The sequence below is a fragment of the Antechinus flavipes genome, chromosome 6 (assembly GCF_016432865.1).
Source record: "Antechinus flavipes isolate AdamAnt ecotype Samford, QLD, Australia chromosome 6, AdamAnt_v2, whole genome shotgun sequence".
NCBI classification, from domain to species: Eukaryota; Metazoa; Chordata; class Mammalia; order Dasyuromorphia; family Dasyuridae; genus Antechinus; species Antechinus flavipes.
The window spans coordinates 80,897,487-80,925,250 of NC_067403.1; the positions used below are offsets into that span (position 1 = coordinate 80,897,487).

The 27,764-nt window shown below is 34.5% G+C and overlaps 1 protein-coding gene across 2 annotated transcripts in view; it reads left to right on the top strand.

The window, feature by feature from the left end:
- Positions 1 to 27,764, top strand: part of TMEM131L (transmembrane 131 like) — a 149,966-nt gene that overhangs the window by 73,084 nt on the left and 49,118 nt on the right. For both annotated transcript variants that reach the window (XM_051966447.1, XM_051966448.1), the window contains exons 5-18: positions 6,080 to 6,203; positions 7,676 to 7,792; positions 9,037 to 9,147; positions 15,286 to 15,363; positions 15,533 to 15,686; positions 18,022 to 18,080; positions 19,934 to 20,042; positions 21,055 to 21,154; positions 21,665 to 21,818; positions 22,873 to 23,043; positions 23,687 to 23,756; positions 25,437 to 25,554; positions 25,843 to 25,984; positions 27,496 to 27,605. In XM_051966447.1, coding sequence (XP_051822407.1) covers positions 6,080 to 6,203; positions 7,676 to 7,792; positions 9,037 to 9,147; positions 15,286 to 15,363; positions 15,533 to 15,686; positions 18,022 to 18,080; positions 19,934 to 20,042; positions 21,055 to 21,154; positions 21,665 to 21,818; positions 22,873 to 23,043; positions 23,687 to 23,756; positions 25,437 to 25,554; positions 25,843 to 25,984; positions 27,496 to 27,605 — 1,617 coding nt within the window. The remainder of the gene's footprint in view (positions 1 to 6,079; positions 6,204 to 7,675; positions 7,793 to 9,036; positions 9,148 to 15,285; positions 15,364 to 15,532; positions 15,687 to 18,021; positions 18,081 to 19,933; positions 20,043 to 21,054; positions 21,155 to 21,664; positions 21,819 to 22,872; positions 23,044 to 23,686; positions 23,757 to 25,436; positions 25,555 to 25,842; positions 25,985 to 27,495; positions 27,606 to 27,764) is intronic.

Genomic DNA, 27,764 nt, shown 5'->3' on the forward strand with positions numbered 1-27,764 from the left:
TATATATCATAGTATATAAATGTGTTTGTATATATAACTTTATGTGTAGAAAGAGAGTGTGTTATATATGTGTAACATAGCCAGTGTAGCAAGGAATTTATATAAAATAACCAAAAGTTTTATCACACTTTTAAGGTTTTCATGGGGCTTTAAATACATTGTTTATTTAATCCTCACAATAATACCATAATAGAAGGACTATACTATCCATTACTTACATTTTGTACGTGAAGAAACTGAGGTATGTAAAATTTTAAGTAACCTGCCTGCTCAAGATCATAGAGCTAGTCAATTTTTGAGATGGGATCAAACTCGGGTCTCCTTGGATCTCCTGAATCTTAGCTCAGTAATCTTCCCTTTAAGGAAAATGAGAAAGGAAAAGGATAAGGAAGGAAGGAAATTTGGAGAAAGAAGAATTCAAGAAAGGAAAAAAACAATGATTTCAAATATTTGAAGGATCATACATAACTAGTGCCTTTTAGTTGCACCTGGAGTATACATAGCCTTTTATGTCTTTTGAAACTAAATTAGTTCGTTGGAAATAATGACAACTGATACTTAAGGTTGTAAAATGATCTGCTACATTTTCCCATTTCTTGCTATCATCTCCCCTTCCAGCAGACGTTTATTTGGCCTATTACCCCATGTACTGGGACTGGGGATATAAAGATGACAAATGGCATGAATGACCCCTTTCCCTCAATGAGTTTACATATCAGGAGCCCAAGAGGTCTGGCTGTCCCATTTCCTGAATGTGTGATCTTGAAAGACCTGACCTCTTCTCAGTCTTCACAGTTTTATAATGGGGGGGGGGGGAATCTCTTGGCTCTCATGGGTTATTACTAAGAGAGCACTCTGTAAAATACTGGGCATGTGGGGGAGGGTCAGCATTGTTGTTTAACCTTCTGGAACTCCTGGACTAAATACTCTCCAAGTTCCCCTTGCTTCCCCCATGGGGAAGCTTTGTGGTTTTGCCTACTGATGGATCCAGGTGGTATGATGTACAGTGGCACTGGCACCCTGCTGGGGTCAGAGAGCCTCGGCTAGGTCCTCCTGGTCCTCAGCTTCGTCATCTTTAAAATAGGAAATTCCACTACATGTGCCTCTGTGGTCCTTTTCAGCTCTCCATCTAAGATCTTATGATCATGGTGGTATTGAAATTGTTCACAAATGAAGATTTCCTGTAATTTATATTCTTGGAGAATTCCTGAAGCTCAATAGGATTAAGTGATTCACTCTTATTTGGATTACCCCGTACTCTCTGAAATCTTTTTTTTTTTTTTAAATTCACATGCAGCTACAAGAGGTAGAAAAAAATCATTAAACCATGTTGATACAATTTTTGTTAAAATGTCAGCTAGACCCTTGTTGTAGCAAGCCAGTTTTTTTTTTTTTTTAATACTTTCTGGTCAGTTCACCACACAATGACTATTCCAGACCTTTTCATCCTTCCTCAAAGCTCCCATGGCACCTTTCCCCTCCCTCTCCCCTTCTCCCCTCCCCCCAACACACACACACTCTCTTAGCTGAGGGTCTGGTCTCACACTTGATTGAAAAAAATTGAACTCTCATTCCATTGAGAGTTCTCTTTTCTCCCTTTATCTCACAAAACTCAGAAGTATTTATTCCCTCACAGTCTTCTCCTTCACCTCTGTTTCACATGAAAAGATAGCTGTTTCTTCACCTCATCAGAGCAAAATGCAGTAGATCATCCTTAATCTCATCCCATCCGCTTTCACAGATTGTCCCTATTATCATTCCCCCCTCATATCTTCATTTTTCTCCCTTTCTGTAGTTTGCTTCCCCGATGCCTCCTGTGTCATTAAAAAAAAAAGTCCTTCCCCTCTGACATCTGCCTTTCAATTTCATTCACCTGAAATAGTTCTTTTCAAAATCACTAGTGATCTCTTGATTGCCAAATTGATGCCCTTTTCTCAATTTTCAGCTTTCTTGACCACCTCTGCAGCCTTAGACATTGTTGATCATCTCCTCTTGATAGTCTCTTTTTCACAGATATTTGTGGCTCTTACCTGTCTAACACCTCCTTGTTCTCTCATGTTGGATCTTCAGCCAGGTCACACTAAGTTTCCTGGTGTCCCCTAATGGTCTCTTATTGTTTCACTTGGTGATCCGGACTCCTTCCTTTAGTCTCCCTGTCTCAAATTTCTTCCCAGTCCATTCCATCTTTTATTCAGCTACCATTGGTCACATTTCCCCAAAATTCAGATCTAATCATGTCATATTTTACCTTCCTGCTCAGCAAATTCCTGTTTCTTCATATTATTTTCAGGGTCAAAAATAAAATCTTCTGTTTTAACATTTAAAACTCTTCATAGTCTGGTCTATCCATACTTTCAGTTTTTTAATACTTTCCCTCTACATAGTCTGTCATTCAGGGGCATTGTCTGTACTTTGTCAGTGGCTCTTGTGCCTGGAACATTCTCCCCTTTATTGTATTTTGATTTCCCTTTAAGTCTCTGCTTAAATTCCATTTATTCAAAGGGGATATTTGTTGTTATTCCTACCTCTTCCCTTCTGAGAGTACATTCCCTTCACATTATATAAACTTTATATGTATGTGGCATTAGTAAGCACTTCCAAAAATGTTTGCTGACTCACCCACTGACAAAATAAAACTCTCTTAATGGAAAAACTATAGTTATAATCAATATAACAATGTTATAAATCTACTTATAAAGAATTGCTTGTTGCATACACTGAAGACAGCCTTTGTTGTGAATAACTTAGTTTTAAGTTGAATCTATAGCTTTTTATCTTTAAAATGGATGTTTTTATCCATATTTGTTATCTGTCCTATTAAGCAAATTAAGTATTTTATCTCCTCTTTCCTCCCTTCCTCCTCTTATTTTTAAATAGTTTAGGAAATCGAGGCCTATATAGCTGTCCAAGATTACTGGGTCTAGAATCTTGGGCATTGGGTTTCCTTCTGGCATTCTTTCTATTCCATCCCATCCCATTATATTATTGGTGAATATTCTTAGAGGAAGAAATTTATTTGAAAAATCCAAAAAATATGTATTCATGACATCTAAATTGGCTTTGCATTGTAAATTATCACTGTTGAAATGAGGGAGGTTTTAATGCATATCTAACGAATGGGAAGTTCAGAAGTGCTAGAATCAGGGAAGCAAAAATACTTTCCTCGACTGCTTTGCTGTCTGGTGTCTGTTTTTGCTACCATCATTTACTCTGTGTGTGACCTTGGGCAAAATTCCTTTCCCCTTTCAGAACTTGGCTTTCCTATATAACAAATAAGGATAATATTGTTTAATCCCACTTGACTCCACGGAGTTATTGTAATGGTTATCTTATAGGCAGACAGCTTTGAAGTAGAGGGTGCTAATTATACTAGAAGAAGGTGGATTGATAAGATATAAAATTCTGACATTTGCCTTTCAAAGAGAGAACTTTCCCTTTTGATTGTCCTTTAGACCCTGAGGAACCTGACAGTTGTCTCTGGTAAAGGAAATTTAAGATCTTCATAACACTTTAAAAATAGCAAAGTGATAACTACTCCGAAGTCCCAGCCAACATTCCCAACTGTTTGATTTATTGCTTCAGCCTCAGCTTCTATGGAGGGTAGGATGGCTTTGGGCTCTCATTCTCCCCAATGCCCTTGGTTGTTTTGCTCTGGGGAGATATTTGACACGTGTGGGTGAAGTGTTACATGAGACCAGAGATGTTCGCCTAGTCATGTCGGTAGGATATGAGGTATTTACATGTAAGCATTAACAACTTAACTAATTGATTCCTTTTTCTTGGAAATTAAAAACCAGGAAAGACATTGCTATTTAATTTAGTGAGATGATAAAATCTTGGACCACTGCAGTAGGGCTTTCTTTGATTACAACATTCTTTGTTTGTTATATTCAGAAAATTTACTTTCTCTTTGATAATGAGAGCACTTTGAAAGAGTTATCTCAGTGCTTAATAGACTCTTAGCAAATGTTTATTAAATGATCCTAAATTTTAAATTCTTGTTAGTTAAAACTTAAACACTTTTGATTTAGAGAAGGGGAAAAAAGGGAAATGATGCCATTTTTAAAGATGTTGATGTTTTTTGTCAATTGGATCTTAATTTCATTGATGTGAGGAATTCATAATTGGAAGCATCCTTCATATATGTGGTTTGGCACCTAATTTCTGCAGTAGTAATAGATTAAAGGACTTGTCTTTGGTCACATATCCAGATTCAAGTACTTAAACCCAGGTCTTCCTAATTCCACAAATGACCCTCTGTCCTTTGTAATAGCTCTGGATTTTAAGACTTTCTCAGTCTGTTTAAGGAAAAACACATCGGTTCTTTTTTTTTTTTCCTCAAAGGAAAACAAAGACCTAGTATCTCTGATTTTTGTTAGATTCAGAGAATAGTTGTGTTGCTAAAAAGCATTGCTCGTAGAATCAGGAGAATATTTTACACAGTTACAGAAATAATTATGTGATGAACCACTGTGATGGACTTGGTTCTTCTCGGTAATGTGGTGATCCAAGACAATTCCAATACACTTGGGATGGAAAATGCCCATCTACATTTAGAGAGAGAACTGGAGATGAATGTAGTCAAAGCACACTATTTTCACCTTTATTTAATTGTTTGCTTTTTCTTTCTCATTTTTTTCCCTTTTGATCTTGATTTTTCTTGCACATGATAAATAGGGAAATATGTTTAAAAGCTTTATACATGTATAATCTATATCAGGTTGCTTGCTGTCTTGGGAAGTGGGGGAGATAAGGGAAAGAAGAAGAAAATGTGGATCTCAAAAATCTTCAAAATGAATGTTGAAAGCTATCATTACATGTATTTGGAAAAAATAAAATACTGTTGAGGGGAGGGAAAAAAGCATTGTTCATTTAAGCCTTCTTCATTAGACCTTTTAAAATTGTCCCTGTGACTAAAGTGACATTTCAGGTAGCCATCTGGGTTGTCTGTGAGAATGTTACTCAACTGGAATCTGGCACAGTACAAAATCAGTGCTTAATTACCTTTTATTGAATTGAATTGAAGCCCAGGCCACTGCTGATTGAAGCAAGGACTGATAGTGCCCTTGGTGTTGGAGGAGACTAAGAGATAAGAGGGTAGTGGTGGTTAAGGAGTAACTTGTTCTTTCAGATCTATATATTGGCTTCTCTTCTCCTCTGATTGGAGGCAGGCAGTGTGATAAAAAGTGACTTGTAATTATGGTCATTGTAAAGCACTGTGTTATATGTTTTCATTTTAAACCAGAGTAGCTTTATTTTATTTTATTTTTTTTTAGCATCAATTAAGTAGTTCTTTTTACACAACTACTAAGAAATAGTATCCCTTCTGTAAGTTCAAAGACCGCTACTTCCAGAAGAGTGAAATAGTCTTTACACTTAATGCCCAGGAAACAAAGCCTAAGGGAATTGGGTTTTCATGTGAGCAAGCAAATTTTCTCTTATTTAAACATGATTTATGTGCATTTGTGCATTTTACTTAAAAGTTTAAAGGCCCCATTGGATTCATATCACACAACTCTATTGGGGTTGAAATTGTCAGGTAAAATCTGTGAGCTCTGTGGTTTGGGGGATTCACATCCTAGGTAAAAATTGCAGCCCTGTCTCATCTTCTCTTCCCTTAGGTCTTTTGATAAATCTTGATTTGATAATAAATTGATAAAATAATATATTGATCAATAAAATTGATTTGATATTAATGGGAGTTGACTCAATACTTTGAAGACCTCAGTCCATATTGTTTTGTTTTTAAAATATTGAGTACTCGCATAGCATATGAGCTGCCCTTCTGGCTCTTACATGTGTAGGAGCACATTCCTTATCATAAATGTCTTTAACATAGCTTTATTTATTTATTTATTTATTTGCAGCCTATGTATAGCCTGTCCTATTTTTCCCTTGCCCTTTGGTTTGGATTAAGTTTTATAAAAGGAAATGCTATTTCTTACTGTTTTGTTGGTATATTTTGATGGAACCAGGACTTTGTTGTATTTTTTAAAAAGAAGGTAATGAAAATTGATTTCTTACAAAAATATGCATATACATATACATATATAATTTTTTTTCTCATTTTCCCCCTTAGGTTACTGGGACTTCCCACAGCTAAAATACTATATGCTCATAATCCTAGTAGGGATAAAGAAGTTGTAGTGAATTCAGTGTTTACAGCTTCTAGACATTTTCATGTGTCTCCTGTTCATTGCAGGGTGAGTGTTGATGTACTCTTGGAAACTATGTGGTGGAAGCGTGCCAAGATTTCATGCTTTATTTGGCTCAAAGTTTTCATTTTCTGCTGGTCTCTCCTTTCCCTATTAACCCTGATCTTTTTCCTTTGCTTATTTCCTTTTGTGTTTATTTTTTCCAGAACGTTTTTTCTTTATTTTAGGGTAGGTCTTGATATCAGCTTATAAGGTAGAAAAAAGTTTAGACTTTAAATCAAGATAGTTGGATCAATACATATTAAAGGATTTTTGTTTACACTAAATGAAATCTAATATTGTAAACTTTTTAGTTTACCACAGATTCTGAAATATTCAGTAATTAGAAAAAGTTTTCAGCTTTTTTCCCACTCCAAAATACAGTAAAAATTATTTTAAAATTCAGTTGTAAAGGGAGGGCAGTTGATAAGTTTTAAGTAGCTGGCTTAAGCACTTACTCTCATAGGACAGCAGTAAATAGAACGCCAGACCTGGAGTTAGTCAGGGAGACTCATTTTACTGAGTTCCAATGTGGCTTTAGACACTTACTACTTGTGTGACCCTGAGTAAGTCACTTAACCTTGCTTGCCTCTGTTTCCTCATTTGTCAAATGAACTAGAAAAGGAAATGGCAAACCACTCCAGTATCTGGGCCAAGAAAACCCCAAATGGGGTCATGAAAAGTCAGACATGACTGAAAAGCTTTCTTAATGTTTTTTAATTTGAATGGTATTTAAACTCTTAATTTCCAGTTAGTTACATGCTTTTATTTTTCTGTGCTTGCTTATATTAACCTTCAGTTTTGAACTTGGTTCTTTTAGAGGGCTTAGGGGAATGGCAGAAGAGAGACTAGTGTATTGTTTTAACATCTTGACAAGTAATGACATTTCACTTAAGTGAAAGCTTTTAAGTGCTCATATAAGGTCCTCTTCTATATTTATGTAAAGATGAAAACTTTGGTGAAGAGCAGAAATTCTTAATTGGGGATCCTTGAACTTTTTTTTTTTAAACGATATTTAGAAATGATTTTTTTTCCTTTGAAATCCTATGCATTTTATTTTGTACATTAAAAATACTATTCTGAAAAGGGGACAGTGGTTTCACAAGACTGCACAAGGAGGTCTGTGACACTTAAAGCTTAAGAATTCCTAGTGTTGAGGAAAACTTTGAAAGATTTGAATGTAGAGTTTAAGAGGAAAGTTGTTTTTAAAAATAGATAAGTGGCTTGTGTAGGGGCAGAGATACTGTAATCCTAAATGAAAGTTAAAGGATTTGAGTTCTCTGTTGTCAGTAAATCTTTTTTTTTTTTAATTGACCTCAGATTTGGGTATTTTAATCTGTTATAGAAAGCCAGAAGAGTTGTCATCCTTATTATTGTTTGTAGGTTTAAGTAGCATTGAAAGTTGTCTAAATGAAGAGATTATAGAGATACTTTAATTATTGGTTTTGAGCAGATGGAATTAATGTGTACCTGTCTTTCAGGTGATTCCAGCAATGGGACAAACTTCCTTCAGAATCATTTTTTTACCAACTGAAGAAGGGAGCATTGAAAGTTCTTTATTTATAAATACATCCTCATACGGAGTTATTTCCTACCAGGTGAAGTAATTTTCCTTCTCTTCTTTTCCAATAAATCTTTCTTATCTTAGCATTATTATAAAGCTTACATACAAAAAATACTGTAAAAAGGGAAAAAATTCTAAGGAGTTTTGGAAATTTGAGCATGGTGCTCTAAGATACTCGGATTCAAAATATCCATGATCCTTTAATTATTTCTATTTTTTCAGTATGAACCCTTCTTTAGGCTCTATTTGGACACAGATCAATGATACTGTTCTGTGCCATAAATCTCATATATGCTTAGTGTGACCTCATAGTAGGCTCTTGATTTTTGACAGATAATGGCGTAGGGGAAAAAGCCCACCTCACTTGAATATTCAGTTTTTATATTGTAAATGGCTTTCTTTCATAAAACACACTGAGAAATCAGTAATTTTGTCATTCTCCTTCCCACATGGACTTTTGAGGAATGTGTGAATCCCTTTTTAGTCATTGAGATGACCAAAAGTAATAATTTCATTAACTCATGATTCTTCTAACTAAATCTAGTCAGTTTGAGGATGATCGTCTTTGATGTGCCAAAATTTAAAAAAAAAAATTCAAATAACGAGAACTTGTTAAAATGCTCTGGACAAAGCAGGCTTCCCCCCCCCCCCCCAGCAATTTGGAGTCATACAAATGGGTTTTTTTGGAATGTTGTTTTATCTTTTTCTCAATTATATATAAAAACAATTTTTGGATATTCATTTTTTATAATTTTTAAATTTCACATTTCCCTTTTCTCTCCTTAAGAAAGCAAGCACTTTGATATAGATTAAATATGTGCAGTCGTGCAAAGCATATTTCCATGTTAATCATGTTGTAAAAAAGAACACAACCCCTCCAAACTCTGAGAAAAATAAAGTGAACATAGTAAGCTTTGATATGCATTCAGATTCATTTTTCATCATGAGTCCTTCAGAATTACCTTGGATTATTTTATTATTAAGACTAGCTAAGTCATTCATAGTTGCTCATATTGCTGTCACTGTACAGTGATCTTCTGGCTCCATGCAGCATTTTTATAAGTCATTTCTCCTGATCTCCTGTAATTTGCAATCTACATAGTACAAAAATATATTCATCTTGTGGGCCTGTGTTCTCCTGGAGAAGCTGGTATTGAGAAGCATAAGATCCTTGAAACTTAGTATCAGGAATATAAACTATATCTGTGGTGATAATTGATATTTGGTAATTACATATTTTATCTCTTCATAATGGTATAATTTGTTATTTTCCTCAAGGTCTTTGGAACGGGAACTCCACACTTCTCTGCTGAAGGGTCTACAAAACAGTTACCAAATGCTCATTTGCTGCTTCCCCATGTCCAGAGTATCCAGATTTCACAAACACAGGTAAATATTTGAGAGTGGAAAAAACTTTTGGAGCCCAGGAAGGAACAACTTCACTATCTTGTATTTCTTAAGTAAAGATGGTTCGTGGGGATTCTCAGGCATTCTTATGCAGAGCCCTGCTGAGATTGGAATATGGTCTTCACATTTGGTCATTAAACCATCACGGGAAGTTGGCTTTGGAACTCTAAGGCCCAGCAATAGGAGGAGATTGTTCTCTCCTGGTTGTACACACCGCAGCCCCTAGGAGTTGTAGCTAAGTTAAGAAAATATGGCTCCATCATGGATGATTAATGGGGATTTAGACACGTTAATGGTTCAGCCCCCAAGTTTGAGGGCAGCACTATGAGCTACAACAACTATGGTGTTGAGCCAAATAATCCTTTGATGTCACTGTGAGTGACTGAGTACTAGGTGAGCTCCTAGTGTGACATTGTGTTTTAGGGATATGCTTCCTGATTTTTTTGGTTAGCGGTAAGCATTCTTTTTATTTGTTTGAGCATTGGATAAGGTTGAGTTTTGCCAAGTTTTTTATTTTTTAATTCTTTGTTTAAAAAAGAAAAAGCCTTTAAAAAAGATGGAAAAAATGGAAAAGACCTCCTGGTTGGGGGAAAGGAGGGATATTTTTTGAAAGAAATATAACAAAATAACACAATTAAAAAATAAATAAAATCTCATTAAAGAGTGTATATTTGCATATGGTTTTTGCTTGGGACATACTGTCCTCCTCCAGACAGTGTATCTTTTGATCCATTTGCTAGAATCAGGAAGTTCACTACACCTCTCTAAAATTGTTTTTAAGATTGTTGATTTTAAAGTTTGGCTAGTAGTAACCATGTCTCTTTCCTATTAAGTCATATACCATTATATCTCATTGCTGCATTTTTTGTGTAGGCAATTTTTTTTTGAATAGTCTCACTCTTTTCCTTTTTGATAGTCATTTATATCACTTATTAGCTGCCAGGGAAAGTAAATGATGCATAGTAAATCATTTTCTTGACTTGCAAAACTTATTACATCATTGCTGGTTTTCTTTGCCCCTTATTCTTTCTTGGATGTTCTTTTTTGTGTACATTCTGATTTTTCTCAACCCCACTGTAAGATCATTGAAATTAGGAATTCTCATTTATCAGAAAGACCTGTGGGCAAGTCATTTACTCCTGTTTGCCTCAGTTTCCTCAGCTGTAAAATGAACTGGAGAAGGAAACTACTCTATCAAGTTTTCCAAGAAAACCCCAAATGGGGTCAGTTGGAGTTGGACATGGCCGAAACAACTGAATCACAATGAAAGGCCTGCCGTGTGTGAGGCACTGAGCTTAAATGTTTCTACAAATATTATCTCATTTTTATCCAAATAAGGTTAAGTGACTTACCCAAGGTCACACAGCGGATATATGGCTGAGACCGAATTTGAATTCACATCTTTCTCATTCTGGGCCCAGTGCTTTAATAATTGTGCCACCCAGCTGCCTCTTCAGAATTTCAAGATTCAAATGTGAGAAACAAACATCATTTTTTTAAATTAAAGAAATCATTATGAAAAGTGCTTTATGAACTTTCCAAATGACATTCATCCTAATTGACACATAAATAATGTCTTCTTTGAGCTTGTTTGGTGGTTTTTTTTTTTGTTTTGTTTTGTTTTGTTTTGTTTTGTTTTGTTTTGTTTTTTTTTTTTGGTGAATGGTTGGAGTTTGGTTTGGTTTTATTTAGGTGATTGGATATTTGAAATCCTGTAGGGCTGTAGCGGTTTGATGACACGATGCACAACAACAGGGCTTAAACCCAGGTGGTTGGGTGCTGTATTACATTAGCCAATTCTCCGTTGTGTTTTTTGGCATTTTTTCCTTCAGATTTATCAGATGAGCAAATTGCTTTATCTAAATGTCTGGTAGTTGAGATATGGAAACAATATTATAGTCAACCTTTGTTAGGTCCTCAGTGGCCAAGCAGAACAAGCATAATACTTCCTTTTGTCCGTGGCCATTTTGAAATATTCTGGTGGGACTTTGCTTGCGTCATTGTATACCTCTTATTTATAATTGTGTTTAAATGAAATAATAATTTAGCCCCAGTCATTTGAAGTCTAGCTTAACATTAACCTCTCCTTGGTTGGTCAATTACTACACCTAATAGTATAGGAGATTATTTTAGATCTTAAATATTAGTTGATTGAGATTAGCAGAATAATGAGCCAATATTATCTTAGATAATGTATGTAACTCATATAGCACTTTGCAACTAATATTTACTAGGTTTATAAGCTTGATTGATGTTATCATTCTGAGTGTCAGTTCTTTTTTTCCTTTTTAGTATTTCACAAAGAGTTTTCCCCTTCTTAAACATCTATTAAAAATACTACCTCCTTTTTGGAGCCTTCTCTCATAGAATACAAGGGAATCTATTCATCTTTTGCACAAACTGACCTACCTTCTTAACTCTTAGCAACAAAATTGTGAAAACTAAATTTAAAAATCCATTGACCGGTTCTTTTTTTACATTATTGTACAACTTACTACAGCCTTCTACATATACGTCCACATTTGCATATATATTTTAAATATAAATTTCCATTAAAATCAGTTGTGATTTCTGCTTATAGTGAGAAAAGGTTGGAATTGAAACCAAGTGCCTTGAATTGTAGGTTAAAACTACCCAGTTAAATGTTTGATACTTTGATGCATTCTCTAATTTCTCCATACTTCAGTTGCTTCATATATCAAATGTGGCTAATGATAATTCTTTAGCACCCTGAAGTGAAGACTAATAAGAAGGAATTGTCTAGTTTATGAAAAACAGCGCTATGGACTAGAGTTTGTTTTTTTCTTTATATCTGTGATAAAGCCTTTGTCCAGGATCAAGAGAATTCCTAGAATACTCATTCTATATTGTAGATTTCTTAGAGTGACCACAAGGAATGTGGAGCGCCTTTCAATCCCAACTCATTTTAGATTTGAGGGGATTAAAGAATTTAAGTGTCTTGCTTAAAGTAGCATAGATAATGAATGTTAGGTGGGCTTTGAACCCAGGTGGAGAGGCCGTGACCTTTCCACAGTACCATTCTGCCTCCCTAACCAATCCAGTGGCCATTCCCATTTCCATAGTTTCTCTCAAACTGCAAAAACTCTTTCCTCCCATTTTGCAGACAATCCCAAAAGCCCACAATCACATAGCAGAGATAGGACTAAAAAAGACTGGTCCAATTCAATTCAAAGGCTTTTTCTATTTTATTACAAAATATTATCTAGCTAACATTAGTAACCTCTCCTTTCTTGGTCAGTTACTGCACCTAATAGTATAGGAGATTATTTTAGATCTTAAATATTAGTTGATTGAGATTAACAGGATAATGAGCCAATATTATCTTAGATAATGTATATAACATTCATATAGCACTTTGCAATTATTATATCAGACTTTTGATATTGCTATGTTAGGCATAGAGATTTTATATGGGTACATAAAATGACAAAGCACTGCATGACTTTTTGGGGAGCAGAGAGTACTGCAGACTTTGAACTCGAGTATTTTTTTAAATTCTAGTTTCAGAAAAGTGAGCATTTTATGGCATCTACTATGTGCCAGTTATTGCTGAACATTGGTAATACAAAGAAAATTGTAATATAAAATTGGTAATACAAAGAAAAATAAAAGGACAGTCCCTGTTCTCAAGGAGCTCACACAGCCTAATTGGGGGGAAGAGAATGAGGTGAAACAACCATTCTTTCATTCTTAAAATTTTTCAGGTCTCCCTCCATAGGAGTTTTCCAGCCATCACAGCACATGGTCTATTCCACTGTTTTCTCCCCCATCTTGCTACATAATTTGCTTATTCATCTCCTTTTCTAATCGTGTAACTGATGATCGTTTATCCTAGTTCTCATACCATTCCAGATTGGCAATATATTTCAGCCTGCTCAAATACACCATAGTTCCTCACAATTCCTGTGTGAGTCTGTTATATTGTACCACTGGAAGAATGTTGATGGTTGAAAACACTTGAGGTTATTTTATATTTAAAGTGACAGGGATTCACTGATAGCAGAAGTTCCTAAGTGATGAAACTCCTTTCTTCAGTGTAGACCAGCATCTTTTTTACAATTTAAAATCTTACGGGAATTGGCTGTACCACTGAAAAGTTAACATGACTTCCCCAAGTTGACAGAACCATTAGTGTCCTAGGCAGATCTTCAGTGTTCATGCTTTTTCCCTCATACACTATGCTTCCTCTTTTTATAGCTACATTTTTGGTTATTTCTGTAAATGATATAAAGGAAGTTTGGAGGTACTAGAACTCCCTCTTGTGGACTTAGTTTTTTAATGACGTTTTTTCTTATCCTTTCTTAATACGTGGCATGTAACTTTTAAATAAATCATTAAAATGTAATTCTTTTCTTACTACTTCCATTATTTTACATTAATGAGAAGTAGTAAAAATAGCTATTACTGAAAAAAAAAAGCCAAGTACAAAACATACTAGGACTTTATTCACTATGTAAGTGATATGGTCTTAATAGATTGCTGATTAGAAAATGTTTCTTTAAATATTTCTTGCATGTTTTAATATAACATGTTGAAAGTGCCTGTATATCTATAATAGGCAGAAATAATAAAAAATTTTATAAGTAACAAATTTAGAAAATAAAGAATTTTATTTAGTGGTTCTGTGATATCATTGGTATTGTTATACTGGTGACACAGAAATCAATCAGTAATCATTTATTAAGCCCTTCCTTTATTCCAGGTGCCCTGCTACATAGTGGGAATACAAAAAAAAGAGACAAAAGACAGTCTGCCATCAAAGAAATCTAATGGAATAGATCTATGTCTAATAACTAGATAACAGTAACCATTTGTACTTTTGAGCCTTTTGAGTACTTCTTACTATTAGTGTTTAGAGGCCCATCTGCTGGTATTGCATCAAGATTGCTATATTTTACCTGGGTACTTCTGGGGCACCCGTTGTTAATCAGTGAATCTTGCTTGGCACACCACCTTTTCTTGTATATCTCCTTGATCTCTCCTTTTACATGGCTTTCAGTACCCAGTGTTTCATTGATAAATTGATGAAGCTTAATCTTGGCCATCATGTAAAACTATTTGCATAAGTTTATTTGGTAGGTGACTTAAATACATTTTCTTAGAGTAACAATCTTGAAAAACTAAACTTATAAAGACATTCTTGTAAGCTATTTATTTTTCAGTTTAAAAATTTTAGAATGGAAACATAGGATCCAGATCACTAGGTTTTGACATATGGAAAGTGATAAACTTTTCCTTTTGGGAATTAACCATCTCTTTGACTTTCATATCTCCAATGGTAGATTTCAATAATTCCACTTATTGTTTGTTCCAATTCCAATAATAGTTTCACAATGTGTTGTTATGTTTAGATGAGAACAATGAGTTTTTCTTAAGTGGTAGGTATGTTATGTAAAGGCAATTATTTATTGTTGTTTTTTCCTTAAATGTTCCCTTAGATATGTGTGAGTGCCAGGCAACAGTATTCTAATCTATTACTGGAATATCTCTGCATATCAGCAAAGCTGTGATTTTATTCATTTAAGTCCCGTTTCACTGGTATAGGTTTTTGTCATTTTTTGTAAATTCTTCCACTGAGTTACTACCACTAGAGGACTACCCTGGTTATTTTGAGGGATGAACTTACCTATCCATTTATTGCCTTTTGATCTCCCTAAGTAACTGATCTGCTTCCTTTTATATTTTTTGCACTACTTCTCTTAAAGTCATCCTTTAGTAGTATGTCATAGCCTTTATACCCAGCATTTCTCTTAATCTTCATGTCCCCTACAGTCATGACTCTAACAAGATTGTTTTCTGCGATGTTGTACCCTTGACCTGTTTGAATTAACATTTTAAAAATGGATTTTTGTAACAATGAGTAGCTTAGAAGCATTGTAAATGCATTGTGCAATTTTGTAAATGTGATTTAGCCTGTAGGACTTTTAAAAAGAGGAAGCAACAAAGATTTGACTTTTACATTGCCACAAATGTATTTCAGGGTTGTTTGAAAAAAGAGCCTACGATTATACAGTCTCCGTTCTCCATCCTAATATAATTGGAAACTACATACTTAGTTTATCAAAGCTTCTTAAAAAATTTTTTTTCTTACTCTTTCAGGCAGAAACCACTAATACAAGTCTTTTGCAAGTTCATCTAGAATGTAGTTTACATAATAAAGTTTGTCAGCAACTCAAGGTAAATGCTTTTCCTTTTTAAACAACATCTATACATTACAATTAAAAATCATCTTGTATTTGGGTGATTTTTTTTTTTTTTTTGTTGGTTGGGAAATCATCAAAATTTTTGTGGTTTGGAATCCAAATGTGATAAGTTTTTGTTTTCTTTTCCTTCCACCTATCCTCAGAGTTGCTATCTAGAATCAGATGACACTTTGCTGCTACAAATGAGCATCATTCTAACTACGGAAACCTCCCCTGAAGAATATGAGGAGAGTAGACAAGACTTACTCGATAATCTTTCCATTGTTTATGTAGCTATAGACAAAACTGAGACCTCAGGTAAGGTAGAACCCTTGTAGCTCCTATTGTAATACAGCTTGGTAGTTGAAGAAGCATTGATTACTTGGAAGTGTTCACTTAGGGGTGGTTATTCCAAGGCAGAGGCAGAAAGTACTTTGCTTTTCCTCTAAATGTAAACAGAGTGAAGGGTTCCACAGGTAATAGGAGGAAGATGTGGCAGCTGCTGCTTGAATACATTCTTTGCTATCCTAAAGCAAATGGGGGGGGGGGGACAAAGGTCTTCCATTCCCCATCAGAGTTGCTTTGATGGTCATGGATTATCTGACATCCCATTTCATTTGTTTCTATTTTATTGTGAATGGAACTCTCTTGACCTTATTAAAAGAATACACTTGGAATCAGGAAGATATGGGTTTGACCCTTGCCTCTGACACTGACTAGTCTTGAGAAAATGGGAAAGTCTTTTAACCTCCAAAGATTTTTGTTTTGTCATGGAAAATGGGCATGATAAATCTTGGAACATGTATGTCACTGGGTGGTTGTGAAGATCAAATGAGATAATGTATGTAAAGAATTTCATGAACTTTAAAGTGCTATGTAAATATCTATTAATATTATTATATTAAATTTTTAGTGAATTACCAGATTATAGTAAATTAGAGCCAGAAGTTCCTGGAAACTTGTGAGTAGTGTAGTCTGTGAAGCTTGACTCTGGAAAATTTGAGTCCTGCCTAACAGTATTAACTTTATCGCCCCTTAAAATTTATGGGCTTCAGCTTTCTGGATGCTGTAATGGGATAAATACCATTTTTCATCCATAATCTCCATTATGCAGAAATAAGCGATTCAATCAAAAATCTGCATTTTACATTATTTTGGAAGAAAGAAATCAGAAAATAATGAGAACTTACCATTTCTAGGAATTGGATTTGGTGGCAGCATAAATTTTTATCCCTCAGAAGTAATTTGTAGTAGTGGTTGAATAAGTAAATATTATTGTAATGACTGACATTTATTACAGTGTTTTTTAAAGTTTGCAAAATATTTGACATACAGTCTTTAGGTCCATTAAGCAATAAGCATTTATTTTTTGCTGTGAATGATAGCATTTTTCTTTAGCTATTTAGGTTATTCATGCATAGCATTTAAAGAGAGGGGAGAAACCCACCATATATCAAAATTTGACAAGTTTAGAGTTAAAAGCAAGCTTTTTTTTGTTGTCAACCTTCGATCATTATATTGCAGGGCTCCTTTCTTTTTCTTTCTTTTTTTCACTCTTTTCCCCTTTTTAAAATCTGGGTCCTGTGAAGATTCCTTGGATAATTTTTCATGGAGCCTATAAATTTGGATGGGGAAAAAGTGACATCTTTATTAACTAACCTCTAATTGAAATTTATTATTTCCTTGAATTATTTGAAAATATTATTTTGAAAACCTCTAACTTAAATTGAGTTTTATTTTAAATTATTTGAAAACATGGCAATGAGAAGGAGTTTAGAGATTTTACCCTCCCACAGGGGCTATGATCCAAAGGGATTGAGAATCTTTGCATAATATCTCATGGTATTGTGCTCAATTTTAATCATTAAATGTGTGGAAAACTATTGCTTCCTAGAGGCAGCTATGGTATAGTAGAAAGGACCTTAAGTCTGAAATCCAGAAGTCCTAAGTTCTAGTCCATCCTTAGCAATCACTTTTGAGATGTATGAATATGGACAATTCATTTAACCTCTAATTACCTTGGTTTTCTCTCCTGTAAAATGGAGGGAATGATAATAGCACCAGCCTCCTAGAGTAAATTGTGTGTATAGTGCTAAGCACATTCATAGGATGATGATGCATAAAACTGGTGACTTACTGTACTTGAAGTAATAAATAAACATCCTTTTACTAGACTTGTGATCTAATACAATGCAGTTAATTTTCTACCAAGCCTCTTAATTTGTTTATAATAACCAAAAATGTATTTTCTTTAAATCATACATCCTTAAGTGAAATGTAGTAAGCACTTAATAAATGTTTATTCCTTTCCCTTCTGTTTTCTTGCGTAGTCCCTGTCTAAGAAGTGGCTGCCACAACTCCTGATTGATTATTACTTGGGCTAATGTAGCTGATCAGATTGACCATTCTCTGTTACAAATATCAAATATACCATTTCTTTACTTAATGTTTTTTCATAATTTTGATAGCCTGTGGTAACTGTCTTTTTTCTTAGGTTTTAGAAAAAAAATTATAGGAAGGAAAAATCCTTTTTTTTTTTTCACAGTGGAGAAATCTTTATTACAACTTTGACAGAAATTTATATGATTTTTTTTCAGTATATAAAATTTGGAAAACTTTGTTTTAATTCAGTTACTTTAATTGTTTTTGACAGATGATTCTGCAGTAAATATGTATGTATTACATTCAGGAAACAGCCTTCTATGGATACAGGTAATTGATTTACTGGCCTTTTCTCTTTTATGTTTATTTTGTAACACCTAAGATATGTAAAAATATTTTTGGGGAGGTTTTTATTTTGCATTTTCAAATGTATATTTAACATAGTAACTTATAGTTATGGTTTTTGATCTAATCTTGCTAGGGAGGTTATATAGATGAATTTTTTTCTTCTTTACATCATAATATGTAGCATAGTTTCTCTTCTGTCTTGGGTGATTTAGTGTCATTTTTGTTATAAGTTATACACTATGCAAACTGTCAGGGATCTTCCAGCCTATTTATCTTTTGGTTAATATTTTTCTAGTACATATTATCATTTTTCAGATAATAATGTAGAAAAGGAGGATGTATGGTGTAAAAGAAATATATTTCTGCTTATCATAAAGAAATAAAGAGACTTGGTAGAGTATTTATTACAGTGTGCCAAATTATTTATATATACATATGTGTGTATGTACATATATATGTATATGTTCATCTAAATATCAAGAGGTATTTTTGCATTTAATACTTATAAAAAGTGTAGTGAAATGATATTGTACTTGATTCCCACTTCCAGCCCATTTTATTAGTCAATTTGTGACATTGGCAGGCCTCAGTTTCCCTGTCCATAAAATGTAGTTAGTATAGTTTCTATCCCATTCATAAGTGCCTTTATTAATAGACATTGTTGGATTAATAATGACTATCTTATATAGGATTTTAAGGACCAAATAAAGCATTTTGTATTATATGCTATACCAATAGAAGGTATTGTCTCACTGATGCTCATGACTTAAAGGAGGGGTTTTTTTGGGGGGGAGGGAGAGAATAGAGAGTATGAGGAAATCTTGGAATGTCTAGATTTAGGATTTCATTGGTATTTGAAGTTTCCAGAAAAGTCGGAAATTGGAAAATTGGAAAAGAAGTTGAAAGTACTACCAATGCACATCAACAACTGTTTTATAGTAGCCTTTAAAGAATTGCTTGGGACTCTGAAAGGGTTATGTGACTTCTTTAGGGTTACAAAAATCAGTATGTAACAGGTGGTACTTGACTTAAAGGGCAGCCTCTTTATCCACTAAGCCATGCTACCTCTCAGGCTTAAGGGACATCAGTAGAGGAAATGCTTATCCAAGGAGGAGGAGGAAAGCAGTAAGGTCATGAGGGTAAAGACATGTTAGCTGCGTGCCTGCATGCTTCCTGGTCTCCACACAATATTCCAACTTAGAGGAGGGCCTCTGGTGTATTTTTATGGCAAGAGAGAGACAAGAACAATATGCCCATGGATGAGCATTGGAATCTGATAAAGAACTGAAGAATGGTGTCAAATAAAACTGATGATGATGATGATGATGAGTAAAGCTAATCTTTTTAATAAATGCAACTTCTGAGATCCCTAAAATTTACAATTGAGTTAGAGGGAACCTGGATGGGGGGGAGTAGCTAAATTGTTCTTCTGACTTGAGCATAGGAGATGTCACAGTTTGCCTAATTTTTTGTTCCAAGTCTGTTTTTTTTTTTTAAACATTTTGCTTTGAATTTTTTTTAGACTGAGAATAAAGTTGGCCTCTTTCCCATTATATCAACAGTTATCTTTTAGACAAAGCTCTGTACTTTTCCCTCCTGCTGCATCTTCATCTGTCTAGTTAATAGGGGTCATCCCGTAGTTTATCACTTTTCCTGTCTGAAGCTTTCCTCTTAGGATCTGATTTTCCACCCTCTTCTTCCTTTGCCAATTTTGTTTTCCATTTCTATATCCTTCAGATTTTTCTGCGTCTTTTTTAAAAACGTAGAGACAAAGTAATGTTACTCAGTAGTCATCTTCCAACCAGGAAGTCAATGATGTTTATCTTTTATTTCAGGATGTACATCATTTCTCACAAAGAGATTCTTTATCTCTGCAATTTCAGCCAGTCCTGCTTCCCTCTTCTACAACCAATTTTACCAAAATTGCTTCTTTTATTTGTAAAGGTAAAGTATTTGTACATGTCTCCTATTTACTTCTGTTGTTAAAACGTATCCCTCCCACCAAATGGTTATCACTGATATTGTTTCCCAAGAATAGCATAAATATGTAATGGCCAAACCTTATTGTAATGTCTTGAAACTTTGCCATAAAGCCATCTAGCTGATCACCCATTTGTAATATTGTTCCTGTGAGACTTAACTGTTCCCTGTTTTGTAATTTCACCTAAAGCCTCATTTTTGTGAAACAAGTTAATGATGTTAGACAGATTATACCTGTATAGGTGATATAATTATGATAATTATTGATGTCTCTATGGAATGATTTATTCATAACTGCAGATTAGCTTAAGGTAGAAGATAATGAGTCCGATTCCCATTATGCAGGGATTAATAGTTCTTGAAAGTTTGCATGAGGAAGAAATGCTGACACTGTTTTATACTCCTTATGTGAAATTTTGTGTGGGAACCCTTAATTCAGTACTGATAAGGAATTAAGAATAATCAAAGATTTCTACTTTGTCCCATAAGGAAATTTTTTATAGTTCAGTTTTGTTTTATTTTCAGGTCTGCATTTTTCTTTCTGCATCCCCCTCTCTTGCCTCTTCTTTCATAGACAGGCCAGGCCATTGGATGACAAAATATTTTTAAAAAAATTAAAAAAAAAAGCAAAACAAATCCCCCAAACTCTCACTTATCATTTAGATTTCCTTTCTTTGCTGCTCATTTCCTCCAATGCCCTGTTATAGTACCCAATTTGGCTTCATTTTTCTTTCCCATCGTACTATAGCTGGCAAGCCTAAGGACTTTTCCCCATTAACTGAGGGAAAAGTAGGGCTTTGTCACGGAAAAAAGATGAAGTGTGGAACTTAAATTTTCCTCCAAGAAAATAAATTGGAGGCATGAAAGGCTTGGCAAAGGAGGCACACAGGTAGCAGGCCAGTTAGTAAGGAGGAAAAGCATAAGTGGAAAGCAAGAGATTTGTGCTTGACTGATTTTTCTTCCCATTCCCAAACAGCTCCATCCTGTCTCAGTGAAACTGATTTTCGTGGGGAAGGAAGAAATCCGAAAGGGATGGCCACCTTGCAAGCATGTCTTTCTCGTCCTGTAGTGCAAGGGTAGGTTCAGCCAATCAATTCATCAAGCATTTATTAAGTACCACCTTTGGTCTAAGCACTGTGTAGCTCCTTCCTCGAAGGAGCCTCATAAATCTTTTGGCAGCAGGTTAATTCAGTTTTCATTCTGTTTTTCATTAAGAGATAGGGAAGAGCTTCTTAAACAGAAATCCTTAGGGAGGTTTTAGGTGTTTTTATAGGTGAGATTTTCATCCTAGTTACTAAAGTAATTTTTTTCACTCCCTTTAAAATCAGAACAATTAACCTGATCTGGTTCTTTTTGTCTCCTTCTGCTCTTTATTATGATTTCCTACAGCGATAAAATTGAACCATAGGAAGTTAGCAAGAAGTGGAGCACTGGATTATTTGCAGACTCAATAATAATCCCATCTCAGATAACTGGCATTTTTGACTTTTTTGAAATAAAGAGTGCTGTCACTGCTATCCCTTCATTTAGAGTGTTCGCAGGAAGCCTGAGACTAATATCTATGTTCTATGTATGTTTGTTCACAGATACTTTGCAATTGACCCTTCTGCAGTCCAATTTCACCTTGAGCCACACTGGAATGCATCCAGCGTTTGGTCAATCTGGTACACTAATCATTTTAGTCCTATTGTTGTTATAAATGATGTGCTTGTTCCCAAGGAGACCAAGCATGTTTTAAAGGTAAGTATGTGCACATTTTTTAAGAAGCTAATTTTATTCTAGCTTAAGTACTTATGCTCATCTTTTTTTGTGCGTGGTCCCTTAGGAAAAGAAGTCTTTTATATTTCATATCTTCAAAATAATTTTTCAGGAAATGGCCTTGAGAAGCAACATGTTGCAGTGTGTTTGAAGTCACTATATAGTTTGGATTCTGGCAGATTCTTTAACATCTGATTTCATTTTCCTTCTCTGGAAATTTGAGAGGGTTAAGATTATGCAACCTATAAGATCTTCTTCATCTCTGAGTTTGTCTTATGTTCTTATTGCTTGCCCATTCATAGGATTGAGTTTTGGGGGGATGGTGGTGGTAGTATAAATTGAGAACTTGCTGGATCTTCAATCAAAAATTTTTTTCAAAATACAGTGCTGGTCTAATTATATAAAATGAGATCATTTTGCAAGGGAAAAATGTATAAGTCTAGTGAAAAATAATACTGATTATAGACTGTACTTAAGATTTTATTTATAAGCCCTACTGGTGGAGTGTCTCTAAGGTGGAGCCATGTATTATATTGTGGACTTTTCTGTAACTGCATATATTCAGAATCTTTTTTTGGTTGTTGTTAAGAATTTTGCTTTTCACATAAAATTAGGAATCATTAATGTTGTAAATAGAGGATTTCATAGAAAGAAACAAATGAAAATTTATGAATTGCACTAAGGAAATTATTCTTCTATAAAAAGGAGTATGCCAGAATAAATCAGTGCATGGAAAATGCCACCATTTGTGAAAGTTTTTCAGCTTAGTTATATAGAATTACAAGACCATTCCTTTATTTTAATGGGCATAAGACAAAGAGTTCCAAACAGATTGTGTTTTAAAGTTTTTGATCTCCTCACATTTAATTTGTCATGACCTGTTTATTTAGCCTTTCCTTTTCAGTTAGGAAAAAAAAAACTTTTTAAAAGGAAAATTTTGAAGGGGAGGTTTTAGATACTATACCCTTTTATAAGTAAAATTTTACAATGGTGATTAGTTGTAGAAAAAAAATCTATTTTGGTTTTTTCCTTTTAGATTCAGAATTTCACTGGCCCCTTATTTCTACCTCCAGGATGTTGGAATATATTTTCTTTGAGACTTGGTATTAAAGACACTGCAGTAAATATGTTCACCCATGTGTCTTTGACCACAAACATAGGCGCTACGTTTACAATACCTCTCCAGATTTATTCATCTCCGGCCAAGGTATTGTTTTTTTCAAACAGTTGTGTTTTTGTGTGTATGTGTGATGTGATGTGTGTAATTGAATTTCATTAAGGATCTCTTAACTTTCTATTACCTGTCAATACTTATACAAAAGAGGGTTAGGTTCTTTGATACTAGTTTGAAATCCAGCAATATCACAACATTTTTTTCTGCTTGATATCATTTCAAATAGACTAAATAATATAAATTTGGGAAGACTAGAAAGTAGGTTGGTTTTCTCAGGCAAATTTTGGGATCATTAGTTTTCCTGAGGACAGGAATGCAACAAAATACTTACACCTTAAGAAGGATTTTACTGCTTAAGGTCATCTCTTTGGAGATAGTCTCCCACTGCATAGCCATGTTGACTTAAAAGATATAGGAAGGTGGAATTGAATCTATATTGACCTCATGAGACAGAGCAAACATTCTTTCAAATATTGCATTTTTATTTTGTTGCCATCTCATTAAAGTTTAATTTGATTAGAGATAGAAGTCTATTGATTTTTAGCATTCTGATTGTCTGATTTTTAGAGAAATGGTGTTTACTATAGATGTAGACTAATATATGTTCCATGTGGAAGTGTTTTGGGGGTTGTATGTTTGGTGTCACTTTAAAAATTATTTATTGCCTTTCATTTAGGCAGGGAGTCTAGTCTCTGAAGCGATAGCCCATTGTGGAATGCACTATTACATGGGAAAACTAAATCAAGGTAACTATTTTATTTAGTCTTGCTGTTAGAACTGAAATTGTTGTTTAGGGATGGAAAGGTGAAGGACAGCAAAGGCAGCTTTGGGATATCCATCTCTCTCTTTTTTTTTTTTTTAAATTAATATAGTTGTACCATATGTTGCTCTCTAAAAAAAGTCATTTACTAAATGCTTTAAGATTCCTCTACCAGAATTCGGGACATGACCGTGAAGATAACTTCTTAAATTTATGACATTCTTTATTCATTTTCAGAGCTTTTATCTGTTCTTTCAATCCTTACTCGGGCCCTATTTTTAATAAAGATCAGTCAGGAGGCTCTGGCTTTGTGTATAAGATAACATGTTTCCTTAGATAAGACCCTAAATGTTTTCTTTCATTCGACAAAGTTTGGGCAGACATCATAATAGAGATTCATAGTGATATGTCAGAGCTGGGAGACTTTGATCATATTATAGTTAACAATATTTTCATAGGGATTAAACCTGGGTGAGGAAGTAATGTTGGAAGGGGCCATTTCCAGACTTTCCCCCCAAACTTCCAATTGAGAATAATAATTTTTCAAGTAAGCATCAGAAACTTGTTATTTAGATTAGAATTTTATACTGATTTAACATTTCCCTCTCGAGTTTTATGGAAATACTAGGGTATTCTTAGATCAAGCCCTTGGCATGTGTAAGTACAGAATCATCTTTTTTCATGTCCCGTTATGCTCATTTATTGATTTGCACTGGTTTTGGCAGTGAGATAATAAGTACCCTGGGAACTTATGATGAGGAAAGCCATATTTGTATGTAAAATGATAATGAGTAACAAACTAACATTAATGAAAGTTCCATAGCTGGAACAATTAAAAGTTACTTTATAGTATATTCACAGAATCTGTATTCATTTTACATGATTACAATAAAATAGAACATTTTGTTAAAATATTTTTGGGTGATGCATTTAAGACCCATGATTTCTTAGGTATAGGGAAAATTCCCTGTTTGGAAATGCCATTCTCAGATTTTGCGCAGCTTGCTAGTTTATAGCCTTAGAGAGTTACCCACAGCCTTTGAGGGGATTAATGACTTGTTCTCAGTTCCACCATAAGTCAGAGACAAGACATAAACCTAGCGCGGGACTCTGATTTTCAAGGTTAAGCCCCTACCCACTCTGCTGTGCAGCTAATATAAATAATATAAATAAGTCTGTAAACTTTTCTGTGTCATGTCACTGGGCTGTTCTTGTGAAACTGAATCTTTGCCCAGAATAGTGTTTTTAAATGTATTTTATGTATGTATTTTAAAATATATAACAATGAATATATAGCACAGGAAAGGAAATCAGTTATACTGAAGTATGGTTATCAGATGTTTAAAAAAAATCAAGTACATTGCCCCAAATTAAGAAGCTCTCGTCAAAAGTGGATAATCTAGATGATTAAATTTAGATGATTCAACATTAAGCCTAATTGACTCTTGGAACGATAGCTATTAATAAAGAGTCAACAGAGGATGACAGTTCTCTTTGTGTAATAAGAGAAATCTGGCATTCTCAGAATTCATTATTTGATGTCTTCCAGGTTGGTTAGCCAGGAACTGAGTATTTCTGGGAATCCTGTGGTACTTAATTATAAGTATAAAGTAAATTGAATTGTGCTTTCTGTTATTGCAAAGACATTGCTTGATTTCCTTTCCAGCAAGTCCTCGTTGGCAAGCAGGCTTTTCCCTGGACCATTCTACTCAAAAGGTGGATTCTGAGCTTGCAAATAAACTGTATCAGAGGTGGCAGAGGATTAAAACTGGTCATGTCTGCAGGTGTGTTCCTGAAGGGTCCACAAATACCTTTTCTTTATCATTAAGACACTATGAAATTAGTGTTTTATGTAATACTCTCCTTCTTGTAATGAATTTTTTAAGATTGACTTAATATTTACATTTTTAAAAAAGATTGTGTGAATACATGGAGAAATAAAGGCACCTACAAGCCAGTATTTATTCAATACCTACCGGGGGAGGGTATATTGGGGACAGAGAGCCTTTTATGTATCCCTAATAGCAGATAGTAGGCTTATATTTTGCATAATTTTTTTCTTTATTGAACAGGAGGAGTGTTTTGGGAATGACTCCATTTGTTTATTCTAAGAAATCTCGAGAATCAGGATCCTTTGCTTCCTCTTTGCCACGTTTAATCACAGAACCTGGCCTTACATTGAACTTTAGTGCGTCTGCGCTCAGGACCAGTATGGTGAGAATAATGTTTTATCTCCTATGCCAGTAATTTGCCTGCGTGTGTGTATGTGTGCATATCTCATTGTTTTAGAGTCTATTATGAAGTGCAAAAGAAAGTTAAATTTACTTTTAAAATATTATTTATCTAACTTTTTGGCATGTACATTAGCTTAGGAAAAACCAAAACACAACAAAATCACAAATATGAAATTATTATTTTTTTAATTAAAGCTTTTTATTTTCAAAATACACATACATGGATCATTTTCAGCATTCATCCTTATAAAACCTTGTGTTCCCAATTTTTTTCCCTCCCTTTTCTCTACCCTCTCCCCTAGATGGCAAGTAACTTAATATATGTTAAACATTTGTAATTTTTCTATACATATTTCCACAATTATCATGCTGCACAAGAAAAATCAGATCAAAAAAGGAAAAGAAAATGAGGAAGAAAGTAAACTGCGAGCAAACAACAATGAAAAAGTGAAAATACTATGTTGTGATCCACATTCAGTTCCCACAGTCCTGTCTCTGGTTGTAGATAGCTCTCTTACATATGGGAGAACACTGGGGAAATGGTTTAAAAACTCCCCAAACTAAAAAACCCGAACTTTTAAAAAAGTTTCTTTTTTATTATATAGTTAACAGACTTGAATATTTGAATTTACACAGAGGATTGTGTATAAAAATACAAACTTCCATCATATTAGCTTATTTTTCAGATGTTTATGTTAAATTTAAAGTAATAATGTTGTCATTGCTCTTTTTTGCCCTCACAGTGTTAAATTTAAAGTAATAATGTTGTCATTGCCCTTTTTGTCCCCTCACAAAGTGCCCTCTGTGTATCTTCTATTTCACTGATTCCTTTTTCTTGCACCAATATCATGAATCCCGTATTCCCAAACCACAATCTTTCTTCCCTAATGGCCACCTATGTCACAAGTACAAACAAGGAAAGCAAATTTACTTTACCTTGTTATAATGAATATTTCATTCTCATCCTCTAATCCCATCCACACTTAACCAAAAAGTGGAAGTTTTCTAGAATCATTGCACTGATTGGAGTACAGTGGTCTTTCAGAGTCATGTTATTGTACTAATTGTTGTCCTGCTACTGCTCTGTTGTTCATTTGTGTCCAACTGTGTGCAACCCCCATTCTCTTAGCAAAGAGAGGTTGGCCATTTCCTTCTCAGCCCTTTTTACAGATGAGGAAACTGAGGCAGGCAGGGTGAAGATACTTGCCTGGGGTCTGATGCCAGATTTGAATGTCGGAAGATGGGTGCCCTGTGCTCTACTGTGCTGCCCATCTGCCAAAGGTTGGGTCCCTCAGGGGAATGGGAGGCCCTTAAGGATAAAGATTATTTATCTTTTATTTTTGTGTATGGCTCCCATGTTTCCCCCATCATAGAGCCTGACATCAATGCTGATTGGATTGGGTTGGAAACTAGAACATTGCTTCTAAATTGACCAGTCTAATTTTCCATTGTCATCACATACAGGTGTTTTAATTTAAAATTTTCGTCTAGGTGAAATATTTTGTGCTGAGGAATCCCTCATCTTTCCCAGTTACTCTGCAGCTGTTCCCTCTGTCTTCATATCCTGAACCCCAATGGGCGTTGAACCTGCTCCATAAATGGTAAAGTACTTCATCTTAAGAAGAAACTTTATTTTTAAAGTTTATATTGTTTTTATATTGACTTTTCCCCCAAATATTTCCTACCCCCTCTTTCCCAAACCCCCTCTACCTCAAGAGTCATTCCTTGTAATAAAGAATAAACCAATTTGGTAAAATTTA